Source organism: Anomaloglossus baeobatrachus, chromosome 1, assembly GCF_048569485.1.
Source record: "Anomaloglossus baeobatrachus isolate aAnoBae1 chromosome 1, aAnoBae1.hap1, whole genome shotgun sequence".
Lineage (NCBI taxonomy): Eukaryota > Metazoa > Chordata > Amphibia > Anura > Aromobatidae > Anomaloglossus > Anomaloglossus baeobatrachus.
In genome coordinates, this window is record NC_134353.1 from 133,497,259 (window position 1) to 133,512,849 (window position 15,591).

At 49.3% G+C, this 15,591-nt stretch overlaps 1 protein-coding gene across 3 annotated transcripts in view; it reads left to right on the forward strand.

Annotated features, from left to right (window-relative positions):
• The window catches only part of CEP135 (centrosomal protein 135), a 196,679-nt gene that overhangs the window by 96,093 nt on the left and 84,995 nt on the right, over positions 1–15,591 (forward strand). For all 3 annotated transcript variants that reach the window (XM_075347063.1, XM_075347062.1, XM_075347061.1), the window contains 2 exons: positions 312–535; positions 13,733–13,888. In XM_075347063.1, coding sequence (XP_075203178.1) covers positions 312–535; positions 13,733–13,888 — 380 coding nt within the window. The remainder of the gene's footprint in view (positions 1–311; positions 536–13,732; positions 13,889–15,591) is intronic.

Genomic DNA, 15,591 nt, shown 5'->3' on the forward strand with positions numbered 1-15,591 from the left:
CTCGCGAGAGCCACTTCACCTCCTCTCCCTCCACTCTCCTCAACTGACACGGTCCTCACTTTCTCCTCACCAACCCCCATGTGGGCGGCCCTATTCCCTTCAGGCCCCCCAATGGTGTGTCTGGTAGGTTCAAGTGGGAAGTGTTGCTAGGGTTTTGACTAACTAAGCTGTTAACAATACCAGAGGACTGGGATCCGTTAACCAAGAAGGGTGGATACTGTGCAGAAGGGCAGATTGCACAATACTCTGACGACCTGATAGGCCAGGGCGTCACACATTAAATACACTGTTCAGCTTCTCTTTCCTTTCAGAACGGGAGCTGGTGCTCGAGATTGAAAGGATGCGGACACAGCATGGCATTTTGAGAACCGATCGTTCACCATCTCGATTGGATTCCTTTGTTAAATCCTTGGAGGAAGAAAGAGACCATTATAGAATAGAGATGGAGAAACTGGAGCGAGCCCTTAATCTAAAATCCAGCACCCGGAATATCTCCCTGCAGGAAATGGGCAGGACACCAAACTCCCCAGAAAAGGTGTGCCCTGTGCATTGTAGTGAACACTGAAGATCATTTTCATAAAGTGCCTTTAAGTGAATTAATTCCTCCAATAAGATGGTTATTTTGGTAATGGACGTTTTTGTTGTTACCAGCTGGTACTACCAGTTTCTGTGGTGAAATCTGCCTGTCCACAATACCTGGGGCTGGATTTTCATTTATCATTTCTACAGCTTCCAGTTTCTTACCCAAATTAGTTATTTCTAAATTATTTCAATAGTAATCCTTAATTCATGCTCATTTTAGATCAGTGAGCTGTGTTTTCACTCCAGGGAAAATGAATATTATGCTGTTAAAGGGATTGTCTGTGGCTTAACAATGGATGGACCTATTGTTTGGATCTGACCAGTATGAGATTAGTTATAGGTCACCGATCAGCTGAAGTTTTCTCCAGCAGTAGCGGATGTAGGCGGTGGAACACCACAGCCCCGCACATTGACTGATGCCGAGTACTGCACCTTACCTTCCATTCAAGGGAATGTGTATAAAGTGCAATACACAGAAGCTGCCATGAAGTAATTGTCAGGGCTGTGGTGCTCCACCACATATATCTGTTTTCTGTCCTCTGCTGGAGCTGATTTTAGCTGATCAGATGTTGATGACTTAGAAGTATAGGTCATGAATTGTGAGAGGTTGTCCTCCCTCTTAAAATATATAGATGACCTGTATATTGGATCAGAGCTGTGAGTGTCTGGTACCACCACTGATCAGCAGTTACAAGCTCCCTCAGAAGCCGGGTGTAAACATGGGAAAGATCTGCATTGTTATACCCAGTACTCCCGAGCAGATCCTATTCTTCTGGACAGGAGCTGTTCTACATTTCTTTTCAGCATTGAAAGGGGGGCTGCACAGTTCCGCTTTGTTCCATGAGTTTGTATTTTGCCCCTGCCAGAGTTTCACGTACTGCGGATACAATTCAAAATTTTTTATTATACCAATCAATAAAAATCTTAAAATGTGGGGAAGGAAGGGAACCAATCACCAGGATTTTTGTATATAACCTACAGCTAGTGCTATACTGGCACTATACTCCAAGACCTGAGAACAGATCAGGAGGAGGTGTTGGTCTGCTCCTCTCATCCCAGTGTGCCTTCCAGGTCATCCCCTCAGTACCCTCACTCATGTTTCCTTTTTTTGAAGTCCACACCATTAGACTCTTCAAACATTTCTCCCTGCGAGTGGAAGTTGTACATCGCCCTCCAGGCTCCTCCCGTCAGTTCCTCGATCATTTTGCCACTTGGCTTCCACACTTTTTATCCTGTGACCTTCCCACTCTCATCATGGGGGATTTCAACATCCCTATTGACGACCCACTCTCCCCATCTACCACCCATTTTCTTTCTCTAACCTCATCCTTCGGCCTCCCACAGCTCACTAAGTCTCCTACACATGAGGATGGGAATACGCTGGACCTGGTCTTCTTCCGCCTCTGCACTCTGCATGACTTCACCAATTTCCCTCTCCCACTCTCTGACCACAACCTTCTCTCCTTTTCCATCACAAACTGTCTTCAAACTCGGGATCCCCCACCTATCACCCATACAGAAATCTAAGCGCCATCAATTCCCAGCTGCTAATGAACAATTTGCAGTCATCCTTGGCTCCCATCTCCTCCCTCTCCTGTGCAGACTCTGCAGTGTCACATTATAATAAGACATTGCAGAGTGCCCTGGATGAAGCTGAACCAGCTACATGCAAAAAAAAACAAACACACCGGCAGCCCTGGCACACGCTTCAAACACGTTTCCTACAGCGCTGCTCTAGGTGTGCTGAGCATCTGTGGTGAAAATCCTTTTCAGCTGAAGACTTCATCCACTATACGTTCATGCTCAAAACCTATAACTCTGCTCTCCATCTGGCTAAACAAGTATACTTTACCACTGTCATCACTTCACTAGCCAGCAATCCTAAACGACTCTTTGAATCCTTCCACTCCCTAATGAGCCCTAAAGCACAGACCCCGGTCACCAACCTAAGCTCTGATGATCTGCCCACTTTCTTCTTACAAAAGATCAACGACATCCGCAAAGAAATCTTTGAAAAATCCCCTCAAAGCCTGAATCCCCTCCTCTCCCGCACCTCAAGCTCACTATCAATATTCGAGCCTGTCACAGAAGAAGAAGTGACGCATCTCCTTGCCTCTTCCTGCCCAACAACATGCACCAGTGACCCTCTTCCCTCACATCTCCTTCAGGCTCTCTCCCCAGCTGTCACTACCTATCTAACCAAAATGTTTAACCTCTCTCTATCATCAGGTATCTTTCGTTCATCATTTAAACATGCCATGATAACCCCTCTACTTAAAAAACCTTCCCTCAATCAGAACTGTGCCGCTAACCAGGGCTGTGGAGTCGGTAAGCCAAACCTTCAACTCAGACTCCTCAATTTCTTTATCATTCCTTTGGGAGACCCAGACCATGGGTGTTTAGCTTCTGCCTCCGGAGGACACACAAAGTACTACACTTAAAAGTGTAGCTCCTCCCTCTGAGCTTATACACCCCCTGGTAGCCAGTCCTAGTCAGTTTATCGCTTTGTGTCAGGAGGCATACATCCACACATGCATTCTCATCTGATTTGTTTGACTTTTGGAAAGAGTTTGAAAAAAAGCGGGTCCATGTCTGGACTCCCGGCATGTCCCTTCTCACCCCACTGTGTCGGCGGTGTTGTTAAGGTTGATTTACAAGGCTGAAGCCTTACATGCCGCGCTCCTTCACCATCCCTTCTGGGCTCTGGCTTGAAGTGGGAGCCAGCACGGTCTCCATGCCTGGCAGGAGTCCGGTCTCCATCCACAGCCCCTTGAGGATTCTGTTGGACCGGAGCACTCATCCCCAGGGACATGGCCCTGCGTCTCAGCAGCTAAGTACCTGAGACGTTTATGTTGGGGGTCCCGGTTCTTTATTGTAAGGGGAGAGTATGCTGTATGTGATTGTTTTCACTTTTCCGGCGGGTTCTCTAGCTTTTGACTGAGAACCGCGCCGATGGTGCCTGCTTGTCGGCCTCGCCGCTCAAAATTAGGCCCCGGCTTTGCCGGAGGCCTAGTTTCATTTCCTGCCCTCGCATGTCACTCATACAGAGGGACAGGTTCGGCTCCTCCCGGCGGCCGTTCTACACAGGGGAGGGACACTCCCCACTGCTGGGGCGTCCCTCCTTCCCTGCAGGTCTCTATAGCCCTCCAGTTCCCGCTCTTTTATAGCAACGCCCTCTTCTCAGGCAGAGTTCACTCTGCTCTGGGACATCCTGCATTCTGCATCAGTGCTGAGGTGCTGCGACTGGGGGACCGGGCTTCGGGATCTGGAGGGCACACAACACCGCGCTCAGCGGTCTGGTAAGCCACAGCCGGTCTGCGGTTGTGGACTTCTGTATATTCTCCCTGGGGTTCATTCTCTGCAAAGCCCCCACTCCAGCAGCAGCATGTCTCACACAAGGAGCAAGGCTCCAAAGCTTTATTCTGCATGCACTGCATGTAAGCTCCTGCTGCCTGAGCCGAGCACCTATCCACATTGTGATGTCTGCTCTAACTTGGCGGTGCCACAGCCTGGAGTCTCACCCCCAGTGGTCTCTCAGGCTGCTGCTGCACCTGTGACTGAACCCCCGGCCTGGGTAGAGTCCTTTTCTAGGTCCATATCCCAGTCATTTGCTGAGTCCATGGGACTTTTGTCCAGGACTTTGATGAATATGCATCAGCCTCCCTCACAGATTGCCTCTAATACTCTTGACAGAGGAATCCTATCCTCTGACCTCCGTCCATCGGAGCTCACGGAGGATTCATCATCTGATCCCAGACCCCGTCCTTCTAAGAGAAGGCGCAGGGTTTCCTCCCCCTCCCCATCCCACGGCTCTGTCTCAAGAGCCGACTCTCAAGATGAGGAGGATGCCCTCACTGGGGGCTCGGAGGCTATGTATCCCATCGATTTCTCTGAGGGTGACTCAGATCTTAGTGATTTGATTGCTTCTATTAATTCTGTGCTGGATCTCAATCTGCCAGTGTCAGAGGAGCAACTCTCTTTGGCAGAAAAACATCAGTTTACCTCGCCTAAGAGAGTGAAGAGTGTGTTCTTTAACCACTCCAGTTTTCAGACTGCTGTGACCAACCCAGGGCCTGCCCTGACAAACGCTTTCCAAAGCGTGGTTCTGATGACCGGTTTCCATTTCCACCTGAGGTGGTCAAGGAGTGGTCTCAGTCCCCAAAGGTAGACCCTCCGGTGTCTAGGCTATCAGCCCGGACCGTTGTCGGTGGCTGACGGCACCTCACTTAAGGATTCCACTGACCGTCAGATTGACCTTCTGGCCAAATCTGTGTATGAAGCTGCGGGGGCCGCGTTTTCCCCGACTTTTACAGCAGTGTGGGCTCTCAAAGCCATCTCTGCTTCTCTAGAGGAGATGCATTCCCTCACCAAGGAATCTATGCCTGAGATGGTTACCTTAACTGCTCAGGCTTCAGCCTTTTCATCTTATGCCATGTCTGCCATGCTAGAGGCTGCTCACCGCACTGCGGTGGCTTCAGCTAATTCTCTTGTTATCCGCAGGATTTTGTGGCTTCGAGAGTGGAAGGCAGATGCTTCTTCCAAGAAGTTTCTTGCTGGGCTCCCTTTTGCTGGTTCACGGCTGTTTGGTGAACAGCTGGATGAAATCATTAAAGAAGCTACTGGCGGGAAGAGTACTTCCATGCCACAAACCAAGACCAGGAAAACCCGCCCAGGGTAGGAATCAATCGAGGTTTCGTTCCTTTCGTTCCTCCAACTGGTCATCCTCTAAGCCTTCCGCCTTGTCCGCTAACTCAGCCAAGGATCAGAAATCCAACTGGCGCCCAAAAGCGCGTCCGCAGAAGACCGCAGGAGGTTCTGCCACTAAGGCAGCTTCCTCATGACTCTCGGCCCGCTCCAGCCACGTCCTTAGTCGGTGGCAGGCTCTCCCACTTTGGCGACGCTTGGCTAAAGCAAGTCTCCGATCAGTGGGTGAGAGACATCATATCTCACGGCTACAGGATAGAATTCTCTTCCAGCCCTTCAAACAGATTTTTTCTCTCAACTCCCCCCTGCTCCAAGGCCGCCGCCTTCTCGCAGGCCGTGGCGTCCTTGCAGGCATACGGAGTGATTGTCCCAGTTCCCGCTCAGGAACGGTTCAGAGGTTTTTACTCAAATCTCTTCCTAGTTCCAAAAAAGGACGGTACCTTTCGGCCCATCCTGGATCTCAAGCTTCTCAACAAGCATGTCCGGGTGCGGCATTTTCGCATGGAGTCTCTGCGATCAGTCATTGCCTCTATGACCCAAGGGGAGTTGCTGGCGTCCATCGACATCAGAGATGCCTATCTGCATGTGCCAATCGCAGTGTCACATCAGCGTTGGTTACGTTTTGCGATAGGAGAGGATCATTTCCAATTCGTGGCTCTCCCCTTCGGGTTATCCACGGCCCCTCGGGTATTCACCAAGGTCATGGCGGCAGTGATTGCGGTCCTGCACCTCCAGGGGTTAGCAGTGCTTCCTTATCTGGACGACCTTCTGGTCAAGGGTACATCCAGCGCAGACTGTCAGCGTAGTGTTTCGCTCACTCTTGTCACCCTAGCCTAATTCGGGTGGATTGTCAATCTTCCCAAATCCAGTCTGACTCCGACCCAGAGTCTCACGTACCTAGGGATGCAGTTCGAGACTTTGCCGGCATTTGTGAAGTTGCCCTTAATCAAACAGCAGTCTCTCCGGCTAGCGGTGCCCTCTCTCCTGAGGCCCCGCTGTTATTCCCTCAGGCGCCTGATGCAGGTGCTGGGTCAAATGGTGGCCTCCATGGTGGCGGTTCCCTTTGCCCAGTTCCATCTGCGTCCTCTGCAGATGGACATTCTCCGCTGTTGGGACAAGCGGCCTTCCTCCTTACAGAGGTTAGTGGCTCTGTCGCCACGGACCAGGAGCTCTCTTCAGTGGTGGCTTCGACCCCTCTCCCTATCCCAAGGGCGCTCCTTCCTGACTCCGTCCTGGGTGATTCTCACCACGGATGCCAGCCTATCCGGCTGGGGAGCGGTACATCTCCACCACAGAGCACAGGGCACTTGGACTCCGTCCGAGTCAGCCCTTTCAATCAATGTGCTGGAAACCAGAGCTGTGCTTCTAGCTCTCCTAGCCTTTCACCACCTGTTCGCGGGCAGGCACATTCGAGTCCAGTCAGACAACGCGACATCGGTTGCCTACATCAATCACCAAGGCGGGACACGCAGCCGCCTGGCAATGTTGGAGGTTCAACGCATTCTTCAATGGGCGGAGGACTCCAAGTCCACCATATCCGCAGTCCACATCCCTGGCGTAGAAAACTGGGAGGCAGATTATCTCAGCCGTCAATCCGTGGACGGTGGCGAGTGGTCCCTGCACCCGACAGTGTTTCAGTCAATCTGCCGCAAGTGGGGCACTCCGGACGTGGACCTAATGGCATCCCGTCACAACAACAAGGTTCCGGTTTACGTGGCTCGCTCCCACGATCATCAGGCCTTCGCCGCGGACGCTCTGCTTCAAGACTGGTCCCAGTTTCGTCTGTCCTACGTGTTTCCCCCTCTAGCTCTCTTGCCCAGAGTCCTGCGCAAGATCAGAATGGAGGGCCGTCGAGTCATCCTCATTGCACCGGACTGGCCCAGGCGAGCTTGGTATCCGGACCTGCTCCAACTGTCCGTGGAGATACTGTGGCATCTTCCGGACCGTCCAGACCTGCTCTCGCAAGGTCCGTTTTTCCGCCCGAATTCTGCGGCACTCAAATTGACGGCGTGGCTCTTGAGTCCTGGATTTTGACGGCTTCTGGTATTCCTCCTGAAGTCATCTCCACTATGACTCGGGCCCGTAAGTCTTCCTCCGTCAAGATCTATCACCGGACTTGGAAAATTTTCCTGTCCTGGTGTCGCTCTTCCGGCCATTCTCCTTGGCCATTCTCGTTGCCGACCCTTCTGTCTTTTTTACAGTCCGGTCTGCAGCTAGGACTGTCCCTCAACTCTCTCAAGGGACAAGTCTCAGCTCTATCAGTGCTGTTCCAGCGGCGTCTCGCCCAGCTGGCTCAGGTCCGCACCTTCATGCAAGGTGCGTCTCACATCATTCCGCCTTATCGGCGGCCCTTGGATCCCTGGGACCTTAACTTGGTCCTCACGGTATTGCAGAAACCCCCTTAGGGAGGTTTCTTTCTATCGTCTTTCTCAAAAGGTGGCCTTTCTAGTTGCCATAACTTCTCTCAGGAGAGTCTCTGATTTTGCTGCGCTCTCCTCGGAGTCACCTTTTTTGGTTTTTCACCAAGACAAGGTAGTTCTCCGTCCGACCCCGGACTTTCTTCCTAAGGTGGTCTCTCCCTTCCACCTTAACCAGGATATTTCCTTGCCTTCCTTCTGTCCGGCCCCTGTTCATCGCTTTGAGAAAGCGCTGCATACTCTAGATCTGGTGCGTGCTCTCCGGATTTATGTGTCTCGCACCGCTGCGCTTAGGCGGTGCACCTCTCTTTTTGTGCTAACCACAGGGCGGCGCAAGGGTCTCTCTGCTTCTAAGCCGACCTTGGCCCGTTGGATTAGATCGACCATTTCGGACGCCTACCAGAGTACTCAGGTGCCTCCCCCGCCGGGGATCAAAGCACACTCGACCAGAGCTGTCGGTGCCTCTTCGGCTTTTAGGCACCAGGCTACGGCTCAACAAGTCTGTCAGGCTGCCACTTGGACTAGCCTGCATACCTTTTCGAAGCACTACCAAGTGCATGCTCATGCTTCGGCAGATGCGAGCTTGGGCAGACGCATCCTTCAGGCGGCTGTCGCCCACTTGTGAAGTTAGGCTCCGCCTACTTCTTAGTTTTTTCTGTTTATTCCCACCCATGGACTGCTTTGGAAGTCCCAAGGTCTGGGTCTCCCAAAGGAACGATAAAGAAAAAGAGAATTTTGTTACTTACCGTAAATTCTTTTTCTTATAGTTCCGTATTGGGAGACCCAGCACCCTCCCTGTTGGCAGTTTCTTGTTCCGTGTGTTGTCACCGGCTGTTGTCGTGGACAGAGTCTCCGGTTGTTCCGGTTCTTACTCTGTTCTACTTGTGGGTGGCTATTCTCCTTCAGCTTTTTCACTAAACTGGCTAGGACTGGCTACCAGGGGGTGTATAAGCTCAGAGGGAGGTGTGACGAAGTTGTACAACAGAGCAAAGGATGGACGAGGCCGAGGGACGATCCAACAGGTTTATTAACAGGAATACAAGAACAGCACACGATAAGTCCACGTAAAACAGATTCGGGGCCCTTCCCGACAATCCTCGGACCGGATAACAAAGCAATCGTCCTTACAGTAGTCCAAAGAGTTCCACACAATCCCACGGGCCGCCACACAGGCCTAGCTCCGTCCGTGTCCACAGCCACCCAGGCTGGGGCTCCTGCTCTCTTCAAGTTTCAGCTCACTCTGAAGTTACAAAAAGGGAAATGCATTGTCTGTGCTCCTTGACCAGCCCACCATGTTTGTTCAGGGGGTAGGGGTCACACATCCTATCATCAATGGTTTGGTCCATCACAGGGCTCTGATATGTCTGCCAGCCACAATAGATGAAGGGATCCCCTGCTGTGCAGAACAATGACTATTCCTTCACTGGCCAATGCAATTACAGATTAGATACACAACTCTGGAAAGAAGAGGACAGGCTATTTACATAATCACATTAGATGCCGAGACTACAATTGTATGAGAGAGACACATTGAGATCAGTAGCTCCCCCAAGGAAATACATGAATTACAACTAATACAACCAGGGAAATATACATATCATGACATAGTATCACAGCATATACAGTGAGAGGGTAAATTACATCTTCACAATCCCTCCCCCTCCCAACTTGTGTACGTACTAGGGACCTCTACAGGTCACTGGTTAAGTACACACAGGCAGAGAGTTACTTACATGTGGCTTCATGCAGCCACGAATTGGCATCGTAGCTCTCCCACATCATTGCCCAGGAGAACAGCTGCAGGCAGACCACCCATCACCCCAACCACACATCGCCTGACCCCAAAACCAAAGTTCAGATCCACAGTGGCTGTGGGAATAGTCCTCCATTGTCCACCAGCCAGTTCAATAACAATCCCAGGTCCTCTATGGATTGCCTCAGGCCGAACCACTCGGGGATCAGCCAGTGTGAGGAAAGCACCCGAGTCACAAAATCCAACAAGTCTCTGTCCATCCAGCACAACCTCCTGCAAGTGCTTACCTCGATGAGCAGAAGTCGTCATAACTGCGGGTCGCACCCCGTAAACTCCTGGTGGTGCAACATGGGGGGCTGAGTCACTAGGCCAGTCCTCACATAACGGTGCCACATCTTCCTCCATGGCACTGGGCTGTAAATAATTAACAATCCGATTGGGTGCAGGATCAGTCCTCATTTGAACAGCTGGGCAGGAGACTTGCCGATGCCCTGGCTGTCCACATTGATAGCATCTGAGCTGGGTCTCCCTCCATCCAAGGCGTCCTCTTGGGTAAGGGGTAGGGGAACTTGGAGGCCGGCTCCCACCTGAAGGTGCTGTAGGGGTTTGAGGATGATTCCTCCATGGGCTGGCTGGGCATGAGGCCTGCAAATGCCCGGGATGCCTACAAACTTTATACCTGCGCTCTGTTACTTCCTCTCCCCGGCGTATTCCAGAAAGTGCAGTAGAAGCAACTGGAGGCACATTAACACGGGTATCAACATGTGGTGGCTTAGAGGAACGGGGAACAATGGGGACAGAATAACTGGGGGCATCCGGTGTTGTGGAGCTGTTAGGCGTCTCTCCATCCTCCAACAGAACCCTCCACTGAGGCTTGATGGTGAGCACCTCATCAGCTAGAGCAGCAGCTTGTTCCACAGTTGATGGCTTTCTCTCACGCACCCATTCCCGGATCTCAGCGGGGCACTGGGCAAAGAATTGTTCTTTTAGGATGACCTGCAGGAAGGTCTCCCAAGATAAGGCCTCCTCTGCCTCCAGCCAGCGATTACATATTTGTTTGAGTCTATGAGCATATATCTTAAAAGACACTTCCCCATCACAGGCTAAAGCACGGAACTGAGTCCTGTAAGTGTCTGGCGTTACAGCATTATGTTCTAGAATAGTCTGTTTAATATCCGCATACTCACAGTTCCACCGAGGGTCCATAGCTCTATAGACTTCAGCAGCTCCCCCCTCTAGGAGCCCAACCAGATGTCGGACGCGCTCCCTTTCTGGGACTTCCATTAATCGACACTGATGCTCAAAGTCCTGGAAGAAGCCCTCAATGTCACCAGCAGCCTCATTAAACTGCTTGAAGTCTTTGCGGGACACTCTGGGAAGTTCCCTCATGTTGGGTGCTGGGGTTACAGTCTGTCTGGAACCTCTCGCGGCTTCCACAGCGAGCTGCTTATCCAGCAATGCCATCTCCTCCATCCTGCGCTCCTTCTCTTTAGCTCCACGCATGGCCTCCCTCTTATCTTCTATGGTGGCCTCATCTCCAAGCAGTGCCATCTCCTCCTTGTACCACACAACCCATTGACTTTTTTGGGTATTTACCTCCGGCTGCCGTCTTTCTTCCATTTGCTGTGAGGATCCTTCCTCCACGTCATTTTGCGAGCAAACTCCTTCCAACACCTCAATCAGCTGCTCCTTGGAGAGTCCTTTGAAACGAACTCCTACTTCACGGGCCTTTGATTGCAGGCTCCCCAAAGTCCAGGTCTTGTACTCTGCAGTGCTGGTTCCTGATGTTGAGCCATTGTCCTCCATTCCTTCTGCTCTGATCCCACCGCTGCCATCAGTTTGTGACGAAGTTGTACAACAGAGCAAAGGATGGACGAGGCCGAGGGACGATCCAACAGGTTTATTAACAGGAATACAAGAACAGCACACGATAAGTCCACGTAAAACAGATTCGGGGCCCTTCCCGACAATCCTCGGACCGGATAACAAAGCAATCGTCCTTACAGTAGTCCAAAGAGTTCCACACAATCCCACGGGCCGCCACACAGGCCTAGCTCCGTCCGTGTCCACAGCCACCCAGGCTGGGGCTCCTGCTCTCTTCAAGTTTCAGCTCACTCTGAAGTTACAAAAAGGGAAATGCATTGTCTGTGCTCCTTGACCAGCCCACCATGTTTGTTCAGGGGGTAGGGGTCACACATCCTATCATCAATGGTTTGGTCCATCACAGGGCTCTGATATGTCTGCCAGCCACAATAGATGAAGGGATCCCCTGCTGTGTAGAACAATGACTATTCCTTCACTGGCCAATGCAATTACAGATTAGATACACAACTCTGGAAAGAAGAGGACAGGCTATTTACATAATCACATTAGATGCCAAGACTACAATTGTATATGAGAGACACATTGAGATCAGTAGCTCCCCCAAGGAAATACATGAATTACAACTAATACAACCAGGGAAATATACATATCATGACATAGTATCACAGCATATACAGTGAGAGGGTAAATTACATCTTCACAGGAGGAGCTACACTTTTAAGTGTAGTACTTTGTGTGTCCTCCGGAGGCAGAAGCTAAACACCCATGGTCTGGGTCTCCCAATATGGAACTATAAGAAAAAGAATTTATGGTAAGTAACAAAATTCTCTTTTTTTTCCCTTGCACTGACTCCGACTCCACGATTCCCACATATATTGCTTATAGTTAAGTGAAAAATGTATTGTAGTACAATGTCAACATCAGACATTTAATCATTTTTATGATTCAATAATCAAGATATTTAGATAAAACAGTTTTTCGTGTTCTAAAGTTGTACCCAATAAATATATTTTATGTTCTATCTAAATATCTTGATTATTGTATCATAAAAATGATTAAATGTCTGATGTTCACATTGCACTACAATACATTTTTCACTTAAATATAAGCAATATACTAAATGTTATTATTTAGTATGTTTTTGTTGAAAACTGTTTTTTGCCACTTACATAGTGTATTCTCCCTTGTAGAATCTACACTCCCACTGCTGTAACATCTCAGTGATGGGGGTGCTGGGTGTCCACATTCTCATATTTATGACCTATCCAATTAATAAGTTAAAACTAGATTCTGAGCAGACCACTACTTTACGTCCTGAACAACCAGCATCAGAAACAAAATACCAGCATAGTGCGTTTGGCACCGTATATCAGATCACACGCACCCATACAAGTCTATGGGAGTGTGTGAAACATCTGACTGTACTGATGTCATCCAAGGGCTGTGTGATATACACAGAGACTGGTAATGGAGAAGATGGAGAAATTAATCTTAGTCTTCTCCGCACCTGTGATCGCATGCTAGAGAATCAGATCACAGTGAGTGAGCCTGAGCCGAGAGGCATTAACAGATCGCATCCGATTCTCTAGCATCCGATGACATATGCTAATGAGAGCGAGGTCGGACTTGTAGGTTAGTGATTGAAATCAAGCCGTACAAGGAATATGGTCAATCCCTAAATATGAGCACCAACTGGAATCAGAACATACAACACCAGGGATTTCAATTAATAATATGCAAGTTTCTATAGACGACCCAAAAGCAAAGAGAAAGTATGCCATATAACAAGGATCACCATTTAAATATAAAAAATATATATTTGATAACCATAGATATAGGTAATCTTTCCATGGAATGTAATTATTCTATTTTGATATCCCTATATTGTTGTCTTAGGCATATTTAGTCAGCATTTAGATGCATTGTAATTTTTGTACGCCTATTCTGTGTCAACACTCTAATAAAGATTTATATATATATATTTTTATTTTTTTTTATATTTAAATAGTGATCGTTGTTATATGGCATACTTTCTCTTTGTTTTTGGTCTGATATGTCACTTTTGCCATAAGAGATCCCATTTGTTGGGGTAGTGCCCTCCTTCTTTCTATAAAGTTTCCATATTCAGAGCTCATGACTATGGAGAACTACATGGCATTAGGTTACTAGTCCTCTAGTGATAACCTCCTGCTGATTAAACAGTAATTTTATCAAAACTACAGCAAGCAACCCAGTAAGTACCACATCTCTGGAATCAAGTTCTGTCTCTACATTATGTTGGTCTCAGATTAGGTGGCAAAAACCTGGTAACAAATACCTTTTAAGGATCCTGCAGATGGTGATCATTTAGAGTTATTGATATAGTGTATCATTGTATGTGTCTATATGTATAATCTATTTTTTTTTTTTTGCTATGTGTCTTGTTGGTCATGTTTATAAAATCTCTGTTTAGGACTCGGGATCCAATGCGCACCTGAAGCGTTTGACCAGAGAGCGAGACGACCTCCAGAACATGCTGGATAGGTTTGAAAAACACATGACTGAGATCCAGGCCAATGTCAAAGTGCTGACGATGGAGAGAGACAAGTTCCGAATACTTTACGAGCAGGTGAAGTTTGGATTAGGAGGCCTCTCTTATTTTCTACTATCATTCTATGTTGGTGGTCTTCAGGACACTTATCAGCTCGTGGGACCTGTTATATCCAGCTTTGATGATAACATGGATACACTGTCCTCTATATTCGTGAGAGCACTACTACCCCTTCTTCTGAGTGACTGCTGCCACTTGATACCCCAGATTACAGTCATTAGTGAGAAGGGTGGGAAAAGGCAGCTGTGCACTCTACACATAGTTACAAAGGAGAAGTTCGCTGTATTTTTTTCCAGTATGTTTGTGATTTATTTTTTATTTCTGCATAGACTTAATCTTGTAGATGTTCTCAGCTTTGGCCTGTGTCTTTGTTTTAACATTAGTTTGACGATCGTCTGATTACAAAGTGTCCCTCTGTCTGCTGATGCCATCCATCAGGTGATATCTTTGTTGAAGAAAGTGGTTCACAGTATTCATTCATACCAATGGGACGTAGGAGTAGAACAGGACAGCACAGGTCCTACAGAGGGAAAAAACACGCCCTTAGTTGCTGCTCACCACTGTGCCCAAGTGATTAGAACTCAGTACAGGGAGACCCCCAACCCCATACTGACCTAGAATTCACCACTATGGAATATTAAAATCCTATTTCTTTATCGTTCCTTTGGGAGACCCATACCATGGTGTTTAGCTTCTGCCTCCGGAGGACACACAAAGTACTACACTTAAAAGTGTAGCTCCTCCCTCTGAGCTTATACACCCCCTGATAGCCAGTCCTAGCCAGTTTATTGCTTTGTGTCAGGAGGCATACATCCACACATGCATTCTCATCTGATTTGTTTGACTTTTGGAAAGAGTTTGAAGAAAAGCGGGTCCATGTCTGGACTCCCGGCATATCCCTTCTCACCCCACTGTGTCGGCGGTGTTGTTAAGGTTGATTTACAAGGCTGCAGCCTTACATGCCGCGCTCCTTCACCATCCCTTCTGGGCTCTGGCTTGAAGTGGGAGCCAGCACGGTCTCCATGCCTGGCAGGGGTCCGGTCTCCATCCGCAGCCCCTTGAGGATTCTGTTGGACCGGAGCACTCATCCCCAGGGACGTGGCCCTGCGTCTCAGCAGCTAAGTACCTGAGACGTTTATGTTGGGGGTCCCGGTTCTTTATTGTAAGGGGAGAGTATGCTGTATGTGATTGTTTTAACTTTTCCGGCGGATTCTCTAGCTTTTGCCTGAGAACCGCGCCGATGGTGCCTGCTTGTCGGCCTCGCCGCTTAAATTTAGGCCCCGGCTTCGCCGGAGGCCTAGTTTCATTTTCCTGCCCTCGCTTGTCACTCATACAGAGGGACAGGTTCGTCTCCTCCCGGCGGCCGTTCTACACAGGGGAGGGACACTCCCCACTGCTGGGGCGTCCCTCCTTCCCTGCAGGTCTCTATAGCCCTCCAGTTCCCGCTCTTTTATAGGAACGCCCCCTAGTCATTTCTCAGGCAGAGTTCACTCTGCTCTGGGACATCCTGCATTCTGCATCTCTGCTGAGGTGCTGCGACTGGGGGACCGGGCTTCGGGATCTGGAGGGCACATAACACCGCGCTCAGCGGTCTGATAAGCCACAGCCGGTCTCCGGTTGTGGACCTCTGTATACCAGCAGCATGTCTCACACAAGGAGCAAGGCCCAGTGGTCTCTCAGGCTGCTGCTGCACCTGTGATTGAACCCCCGGCCTGGGTAGA